This window comes from Nyctereutes procyonoides, unplaced genomic scaffold (genome assembly GCF_905146905.1).
Source record: "Nyctereutes procyonoides isolate TBG_1078 unplaced genomic scaffold, NYPRO_anot_genome, whole genome shotgun sequence".
Lineage (NCBI taxonomy): Eukaryota > Metazoa > Chordata > Mammalia > Carnivora > Canidae > Nyctereutes > Nyctereutes procyonoides.
This window is the reverse complement of record NW_026575052.1, coordinates 47,975,219-47,985,454: the sequence shown is the minus strand read 5'-3', so window position 1 is coordinate 47,985,454 and position 10,236 is coordinate 47,975,219. Positions and strand designations below refer to the sequence as shown.

The 10,236-nt window shown below is 42.5% G+C and overlaps 1 protein-coding gene across 2 annotated transcripts in view; it reads left to right on the top strand.

The window, feature by feature from the left end:
* ARHGAP26 (Rho GTPase activating protein 26) overlaps positions 1 to 10,236 on the top strand; it is a 418,379-nt gene continuing 408,143 nt past the window's right edge. For both annotated transcript variants that reach the window (XM_055332159.1, XM_055332158.1), the window contains exon 1: positions 1 to 453. In XM_055332159.1, coding sequence (XP_055188134.1) covers positions 300 to 453 — 154 coding nt within the window. In that variant the 5' untranslated portion in view covers positions 1 to 299. The remainder of the gene's footprint in view (positions 454 to 10,236) is intronic.

Sequence of the window (10,236 nt, the reverse complement as noted above, 5' to 3'; positions counted from 1 at the left end):
CCGCGCTCGCCCGCCTGCTCGCTCGCTTCCCGGCGCCGCTGCGGGTCGGTCGCCGCGCTTCCTGCCCGCCAGCCGCTCCGTGGCGCGCCGCCGGAGCAGCCGTCCCTCGGCCGGGACCCCGCTCGGGTCGGCAGTCGTGCGCGCCGGCGGACACCGCGCGGAGGGCGAGCCGGGGCCACACCTGTGGAGCCGGCGGGCGTCGGGCGTCCCGGCCGGGGTCCCGCCGCGGGCGTGCTCGGGGCTGCGGGCCTCCCGGGCGCTGGGGCAGGCGCGCCCCCCGGCTGGGCGACGCGGGCGCGATGGGGCTCCCCGCGCTGGAATTCAGCGACTGCTGCCTCGACAGCCCGCACTTCCGAGAGACGCTCAAGTCGCACGAAGCGGAGCTGGACAAGACCAACAAATTCATCAAGGAGCTCATCAAGGACGGGAAGTCACTCATCAGCGCGCTCAAGAGTGAGTGTCCCGAGCCCGGCGGGGACGCGACCCTGAGGCGGGAGGGCCGTCGGGCGTCGGGCGTCGGGGTCCCGGGCGACGGCCGTGGACGCTGCCGGCGGGCGCGCCGGGGCCGGGCGGGGGCGAGCGAGCAGCCGTCGACGAGGCAGGCGCCCCGGAGCCCCCCGTTGGCGTTCGGGGCTGGCGGGCGGTGGCCGAGGGCGGGCGGCGCTCCGGGGCCCCGCGGCTGGGTGTGCGCGGACACAGGTGTCCCGGGAGTCGGACGCCGGTGCCTGGCGCGCCGCGCACCCCGTTGGGAAGCCCCCTCGCGCCCGCCGCTCCGGCCCCCTCGGGGGAACGCTTCTCACCCCGGGGTACCCGGCCGGGGAAGCGGAACGTGCCCCGCCGGGGGGCGCCGCCTCCCCTCGGCGGAGGGCGGCTGGGGACCGCCCCGCTCTGTGCGCGCCCGGCTGCCCGGGCCGCCGGGTTCTCCGAAAGGCGCCGGCGCTGCCAGGAAAGAAAGGGCTGGGCGCCGCGGCTGGGGAGCTCGCGCTTCTGGGGAGCGTTCGCAGCCAGTGACCCCGGGCGGTGAACGCGTGCGGGTTCTGCTTCTTGTGTTGAGCAGAAGGTGACAGGGGTGGGAGGACAGCATCAGAGTGTTCCTTTACTCTAAGCTGTGGGCGGGGGTTTAAAAATAGAACGAGCATATCCTGACTCTCTCCCGCTCCCTCGCTGTCTTTTTTTTTTTTTTTTTTTTTTTAAGCCTCTCCCTTTATCCTTGAAAACTCAAAGGTTTTGAGGGAGTGTCCTCCGGCCTCACTCGGAGAGCTGAAGTTAAACTCGTCCTTAAGGATTCCGGAGCCCTTTGTAAAACCCATTTTTTGCTTATTTCCTCTTGGTAGGGGAGAAATGAGATTTGCATTCTGTGAATGATTTTTCCCTTGACCTTTGCAGAGCCAGAGAGTTTCTCCCGGCCACACGAAAGTGTTCTAGGGATGAGCTCCTTGGATCGTGAGGTCGATCTTGGTGCTTTTTCAATCTCCCCCCTTTAAAAATAGCTCCGTCCATCTTTTAGTTTTTTGAGTCAGGAATAACATGAAGGAAGATAGTGGAACTGTCTTTGACTTTACTTTCCCGTCTGTGGGATGGATTTCTTAATAGGTGCTCCCTTTCAGCTAGGCCAGGTTGCATTGGCTGAGTGGAGTGCTGTCTCTGAAAATTGTTCCCAGGCCTCTTGAAAGGGGATTTCTGGAAGTCAATTGCCTGAGATGTCATTTTGTGATCCTGTTGCTTCTAAAAATGTAGGGGGAGATAACGGAACCCGGGACAGCAATTGCCAATCTTTTGGGGTGAAATAAACATAAAATTGTGGTGTGATGAGGTTCCTCACAGGCAGGGTCTCTGATGATCTGAAGCCTACCAATAACTCTTCCTTTCCCACTGACCATCTTTGATTCAGGAAACACTCCACCCCTGGTTTGGAGAAAGTTAGGAGCCCACTCATAGACTGGGCCCACGAGTTTTGATTCAGTCTCATTCTGGCTTTAATTGGCCTTCTGCTTTATTCAGCAAACATATGGAGTGCCTGCTGTGTGTAGGTACTGCTGCCCTGGGTCCTGATGATGTAGCAGTGATTATTGTGTTGCCCCTTTGGCAACAGAGACTGACTCCTTGCCGGTGAATTATCTCATGTTATTCATTTTACACACAGGCTTGATGAAGTCACTAGTCCAGAGCCACACAGCTCCAGCAGTGGGACCTAATCTTGCACCCCTGCATGGTCTGAGCCAGAGTCGGAGTTCCTGCTAACACAGAGCTCTTAATCCTCTCTCATCCTGCTTACCCAGAGTGGACCCCCTGGACCAAGCCTGCTAGAATTTGGAACTGCATTTGTATATCTGTCTTGAGTATGAGTAGGGTACATTTGTGTGACTGGGAATTTATTTGCCTGCTACTATTTTTTTTTTTTTTTTTGGATAGGGCTAAGAATTCCTTGGGTGGGGGGAAATAATGCAGTGATAGGGCTTAAGAATTATTTAAGTTGTCTAATGGAATGGAGCAGCCCTGTAACTTGGGGGAAAGATTAGTAAGGAACTAAATGTTCTAATCTGTTTATATCTAGTTGTATGTATTAACAATACTCTGACAGCTACTATTACCTGAGTAGGTCATGTGTGACCTCTTCAGTGGAAAGAGTGGAGGTGATCACTCTTTCCCAGATTTCAGGCATTCCATTATCATTAGGTGCTTGCTACAGTGTGTATTACTGTCTTAGTATTTGTGTATTATTTTTCTTCTGTTCGTCCTTTTCATTACTGAAAATGTAAAGCCAGTGTTTTTAAAACTAATTACACGAAATAAATACATAATTATGTAAAATACCCTGGTTTAGATAATTTACAGTCTCTTTGAGCTATAAAATTTTATGGTTTTATTTTATAATTAGTATTCATAGACCTTTGGGTTTAGATTTCCTTTGTGTGATAATCTGAGGCAGTAAAACTAGCCTTTTGGGATTACCAAAGTTCAGCTTGATATGGTTATTATTACTTTCATTTTATGTCTGAAGAAACTGAAGATCAATCAGAGAGGTCAGTAACCTGCTTAAAGTAACAAAGTGGTTAAGTATATTTGAACCGGAGCTATCTGATTCCAAAGCCTATGCACTTAAACTTGAAGCAAAACTATTGTCTAGGTCAGTTGTCTCTTGAGTCCCCTTGAGAATCTGATAAACAAATAACCCCCCATGAAGTTTTGCCTTGGAAGCCCAAGCCTCTGGTCTGGATACATAGAAGATAAATGATAAAATATTTGCAACCTAACGCTGTCAGTTTTCTCTTTCCTGATTCGTCCAGGTCTTTTCTGTGGCTGTCATATGCCCAGAACTCATTCCTTGCCCTGGTGATCAGGTGTTTCATTCGGGAGGATTTTGTATGTTCAAGACTTTCTGTTTTTCTGTAGAGATGATAGAAGTTGGAGATGAAGTTCAGACTTGTAGAATTAAGTTTTAACATTTCCTGGGTTTGAATCTTAAACCCACCACTTACTGGTAGACTTAGGACAAGTCACTGAACCTGAGTCTCTCCAGGTAGTAGCCACCCTGACTTTCTAGTGTTGTGAGGACTAAATGAATCAGTCCTTGTAAAGAAAACACTTAGCTTGGAGCCTGGTGCATAGCACTACTCACTTGTTGGTAACTATAATCATCTGCCAGCTTTCAAGGTTGTCAAGACTCAGAGCAAAAGTAAGAGCAGAAGTACAGTTTTTGGTTTGGGTGCAGGGAGTTAGGCTTATGCCTTCTTCGTAATTTACACAGTTGTGTATGTGTTAACCTCTGGTGGGAAGAATCCTGGTAATCCTATTTGTATAATGTTATGCCAAAAAAAGTTCCACAAGTTAAAAAAAAAAAAAAGAAAAAAGAGTAAGTTTCCCAACATACTTTCTGTTCCAAATAACGTTTTGGTAACTTGAATTTTCAGTCTTCTTGCTAGATTAACATGCCCCCTCAGTGGCTAGGCTGGGTGCCTCTTGACTCTCCTGCCTCGCAGGAATGGACTTTATGGCTGGTCTCATGGACCCAGTGACAAACCAAATGTGGGTTCATAGAAATGAAAGTGAATTAGGCCGTTAGTTTTGAGGGGTGGTATGGGTTTTTAGGAACTGTTTTTTTCTATCTTGAGAGTTGGCTTTTGGACTTGTTGCTGTAAATTTGGCTTCTGCTTTCTCAGATAGAATGAATACCCTTATTCTGATAGTCTAAGGTGGGGCAAAAATTCAAAATTTAAAAATATCAACTCTTTAAAGGTATAATTCACCCTACCATATAGTTCACCGACTTAGAGAATCCAATTCAGAGGTTTTTAGTACATTTACAGAATTGTACAGTCATCCCTACGATCAATCTTAGAACATTTCCATCATCCCAAAAGAAATCTGATTCCCATTGGGCATCAGTCATTCTCCATTTTCTCCCAGCTCCTCCCTACCTCTGTCCCCAGCCCTTGTCAATCACTGATGTATTTTCAGGCAATAAATTTGCCTATTCCGAACATCACAGGTACAATTTTAATAGTTTCCTCCTGGGTGGTGGTGACCAACTTTTAGGTACAGAGTTTTTCATCGGAATTTCAGGTGGGGGAACTTTGAATCTATAAGCTGCTCTTCAGGGGGGTTTATGTAGGGGTGAGATCCCAAAGATGGAACCATGTCCTAGAGCTGGGAGAAACCCGGGTATTTTGTGTTTCAAACACATGAGTGGGGAGTGGATTAGTTTTAGTTCATGGTACTGTGAATGGATACAGAGGAGACCAAGATAAAACTAAGAATCTAGCCCCTTTCCTCTCTGACCTTTCAGTCAAGTTGGGCAAGTTGTGTGACATCCCATAAAGCCCTTACTCTGGGGTTTTATCCTGTTGGGTGACACTCCCCCCCCCCAAAAAAAAAATGAGGTCAGTGTATTTATATTTCTGTAGTTGAGCCTGTAGTATTCATGAGACTTTTTGGAGATGATGTGCTTTTGGTTATTGAGCACTTACCAAGTATCTGGCCCTATGCTAAGTGTCTACATTGTCTCATTAGTCCTTACTGCTGTCCTGTGAGATGAATACTCTTATTTTTCTGTGTTTTAGAGTTGGGTAACTTTTCTAAGGTCCAAAGCTAAGAAGTTGTGTAGGTTTTGAACCTGGCAATAGACTTGAGGGCTTTCTCTTGAACATGACCCTTTTTTACCTTCAGTAATCATAGTGGTACTGAAGATGCAAATTCTTCATAGATCTAAGCTCTAAAAAGGAGAAGCATGCAGCAGGTGAAAATATTATTCTAGTGGTTTTTCAGAACTTGAGACCTGGGTGAGACCTGGGTGGCAAAGAATAGCTAGTGTTTTGTATTGTACTTTGGAGTTTTGTGTTTCTCTCCATCATAGGATTAAAGAACAAAAAAATGAGGGTGTCTGACTATCTCTTGCCTTTTATAACAATAGAGTTTTTCTTTGGGAAGTGCTGAGTGATTATCAGTGATTTAAAAAAAATTTAAAGTATGTGTACTTTTATAGCATTGCTTTCTTTTTTTTAATTAAAAAATTTAAGTTGAGGTATAATTGACATATAACTTTATATTAGTTTCTGGTGATTCTGTATTTGTATATGTTGTAAGAGATCACCACCATACATCTAGTTAACATGTGACCCCATACAGTTAGAATTTTTTTTTTCTTGTGGTGAGAACTTCTAAGAGCTACTCTCAGCAAATTTTAAATGTATGCTATGTTATATTAACTATCATCGATATGCTGTACATTACTTTCCATGACTTATTTATTTTAAAACTGGAAGTGATTCTTTTTTAGCTGGGTAATTAAGCATCAAACAAGAAGGCCAGAAACCTATTCCCTGGTCTGATCTGCTAAGATAAATGACTTATCCTCTTTGCTCAATAAAACGAGCAAATAAATAAATAAATAAAAGAAAAAGAAAAAAAAATCAACATCAAGAGTTGAATTTTTTGAATTTATTATTTTATGTAAGAGTTGCATGCTTGAAATCATGTCACACTTTTGTAGTTCTTAGGATTTGGCATAGGCTTTTTGCATTAGTAAGATGAGCCCTTCATTCAAATGGCCTCCCAAAGGATGTTGATTGTCAGCCAGCTTTGTTTAGGAGTAATGATATTACTTACAAAATCCTAATATAGGGCAAATGGGTATGGAATTGGGTAACAAAAAAGGTTTTCCCAGTTTCTTTGCTTTGTATTATTAGCACCTTACAGATAAAAGAGGAAAAAAAGACATTTCCTAATCATTTGTAAACGGTGGTAATTTGTGATACTGACATTTGGAATATTACTCATACAAATATAAATAATAGTAAATAATATCCAAATAAGATATTTTAGTTTTTATATAACATTGGCTTTATTTTTTTATTTTTTTAAAGATTTTATTTATTTATTTATGAGAGAGAGCGAGAGAGGCAGAGACACAGGCAGAGGGAGAAGCAGGCTCCATGCAGGGAGCCCGATGTGGGACTGGATCCCGGGTCGACAGGATCACGCCCTGGGCCAAAGGCGGGCGCTAAACCGTGGAGCCACCAGGGATCCCCTATATAACACTGACTTTAAAAAAAGTTCCTCGTGTTCACTTCGGCAGCACATATACTAAAAAAAAAAAAAAAAAAAATTCCTCTACTTTAATCCATTCTGTTCTAGGGTTGAATCAATTACATCTAATCTATAGTTCTCAATTTACTGACAGAGGTTTAAGGTTCTTAAATTAATAGACTATTTTAATAGGCTATTTTTAGTGCAGTTTTAGGTTTACAGAACAATTGAGTGGAAAGTATAGAGTATAGCCCTACACACCTGTTCTTCTCTATTTTTCCTATTATTGATGCTTTGCATTAGTGTGGTGCATTGGTTGCAATAGGGATACAATGTTGTTACCTAAAGTCCATAGCTTACATTAGGGTTCACTCTGGGTTTTGATAAATGCTTAATAATGTGTATCGGCCATTGTAGTATTATACAGAATTGTTCCACTGCCCTAAAAAATCCCCTATGTTCCACTTACTCATTTCTGTGCCCCTACTCTTGGCAACCACTGTGCTTTTTACTGTTTCCCCAGTTTTGCCTTTTCCAAAATGTCATATACTGTGCTAGGAATCATAGGGTGGTTAGCCTTTTCAGATTGGCTTCTTTCATTTAGCAATATGCATTCAAGATTCCTTCATGTCTTCTTGTAGCTTGACTGGTCATTTCTTTTTATTACTGACAAATATTCCTTTGTCTGGATGTACCATATGAATGTATCCATTTATTTATTGAAGGGCATCTTGGTTGCTTCTGAATTTGGGTTGTTATGAATAAAGCAGATATATTTGTTTGTAGGTGTATGTGTGGACTTAGGTTTTCAACTCATTTGAGTAAATACCAGGGAGCACAACTGGTGGATCATATGGTAAGATATGTTCAGTTTTGTAAGAAACTGCTGAACTGGGGTACCAGGGTGGCACAGTCATTAAAAGTCTGCCTTCAGGTTGGGTCATGATCTCAGGGTCCTGGGATTGATCCTGGCATCCCCAGTCCCCTGCATAGGGTTCTCTGCTTGGGAGGGAGTTGGCTTCTCTCTCTCCCTTTGCCCCTCACCTCCGTTCATGCTCTCTCTTGCTGTGTCATGTGCTCTCTCTCAAATAAATAAAATCTTAGAAAAAAAGAAGAAACTGCTAAACTGTCTTCTAAAGTGTTGTACCATTTTGCCTTCCCAGGAACAAAAGATGAGAGTTCCTGTTGCTCTATATCCTCACCAGAATTAGGTGTCAGTGTTTTGGATTTAGCCATTATAACAGGCATATAGTGGTATCTCATTGTTTTTTAAATTTGTGGTTCCCTAAAAACTTGATGGGGAGCATCTTCTCATATGTATATTTGCCAGCTGTGTATCATCTTTGGTGAGGTGTCTGTTCAGGTCTTTTGCCCCATTTTTAAATTGGATTGTTTGAGTTTCCTTATTGTTGAGTTTTTTTTTTTTTTGTTGTTGTTGTTGTTTTTGCTTTTTTTTTGGTGAAATACATATAACACAGAATTCACAGAATTTAACCTTTTGTAGTTGTACACTTCCTTGGTATTCAGTACATTCACAGTGTTGTGTAACCAGCAGTGCTGTTGCTTTCCAGAACTTTTTCGTTATCTCTAACTTAAACTCTATACCGATTAAATGATAACCCTCATTCTCCCCTCCCTCAAGTACCTGGTAACCTCAACTACTCTGAGTACTTCATGTTAGTGGAGTAATAGAATAATTGTCCTTTTGTGACTGGTTTGTGTTATTTAACATAATGTCTTCATCCATGTTGTAGCATGTGCCAGAATTTCATTCCTTTTTATGGTTGAATATCTTATTTGTTGGGCTTTGATTACCAACAGCTATCATTAGGAAGGACTATTCTTTCTCCTTTAAAACCATAAAAAGCTTTTTTTCTCCTCTTCATCCCCCCCCCCCCGAATGATCACTGAAAGTTGGAATTGACCTATCACTTTATCATGAGTGCTTCTCATGAACATTATGTTTATGGTTATTTATTTTAGAGAGCAAGTGAGCGAGCAAGCACAAACAGGAGGGGCAGAGAGAGGGAGAGAGACTCTCAAGCAGACTCCATGTTGAGTGTGGAGTAAAACGGGAGCTTGATCTCATGACCTTGAGATCACGACCTGAGCTGAAACCAAGAGTCCGATGCTTAACTGACTATACCACCCACATGCCCCTATGGTCATTCCTTTTAAAATATCCGTTTGTTTCAGGTCAGCATGTTTTGGAGGAATTTTGTTATAAAAGCTTTATTGAATTAGAAAATTCACCAGTTTTAAGTGTATAATTCATTCATGGTAGTTAGTTTACAGAATTATGCAACTATCACCCCATTCCAGTTTTAAAACATTTCTGTCACCCCAAAAAGTGACACTTCTGTCACTATTTTTACCACAAGCCTCAGACAACCATTAATCTACTTTTTCCTATAACTGTAGTTTTGTCTTCTATGAAAATTTATGCTGAATGGACTCGTACTATATGTGGTCTTAGGCATCTGGCTTCTTTCAGTTAGTATAATGTTTTTAGATTGATCCATATTGTAGCATGTGTCAGTGGTTTGTTCATTTTTATTGTTGAAGAGTGTTCCATTTTGTAAATCATACTTTATCCATTCACTGTTTGATGGACATTTGGGTTTTCATTTTTGGCTTTTATGAACAAAGCTGTAATGAAGATTTGTGTACGTGTCTTTGGACGTATGTTTTCATTTCTTATTTCTTATGTGGGAGTAGAACTGCTAGGTTGTATGGTAAACTTAGGTTTAATTTTTTAAAAACCTGCCAAACTTTTCCATAGCAGAAACATTCTTTTAAATTCCCATCAGCTTTGTACAAGGGTTCCAATTTCTCTACAAGTGTATCACCAGTACTTGTTATTGTCTGTCATTTCTATTGCAGCCATTTTAGTAGGTGTGAAGTGGTTAATCCTAGTTTTAATTTTCATTTCCCTGTTGACTAATGATTTGAGCATATATTCATGTGCTTATTGACCATGGAAGCATTTTCTTTGCTGAAATTTCTGTTTAGATCTTTTTTTGGGCAGTGTTTTATGTCTTGGATTTCCCCCTTTACTATGTCCCATAAAACTTTAATAATTAAATGAACAGCACCCAGGATATTTACTCCATTTGTCCTCATTTGGCGATTTTTTGTTTCCACTTGCTTTAATCTCAGATGCATTTGACTGCTCAGTTATAGGATCCCAGGGCTTATGGTGATGATTCTTAGGAGGCTGAATTTCAGGTTTCTGCTTTTGTAAGGCTGGCAGCATCCTTTTGGACTGAGGCCCCAGGCTGGGCTTCCTAATTCTGGTCGGTTTAAGCTAATGATCACAAACCCCATGAATTGATGAAATGAGAATGGCCAGGGAGGAATCATCACTGAGCTCTTGGGGAAAGGAAATCATGAAGGTGACATTGCTATCCTCTCAAGGCCATTGCATTTTACAGAGCTAGCCACAGGAGGGATTCCAATATGAAGCTAACAAAATGGCTTTGCTAGATTTAAATTTCTGACAGACCTTAGTTTTAATTTTTAAAATTATAACTCAGCGTGTTTCAAATGATATATTTTTTTTGCTGTCAAAGGAAGATTTTTCATTTAACAAATATGGAGCCCTGCTCTGCTCTTTCCATGTCCTGCAACTCCTAGAGTAGCCTCCAAGTTTTACAAGCTCTTTGACATCTATTGTTTAGGTCTTTTGCATCCAAATGGCCAGTTTATATT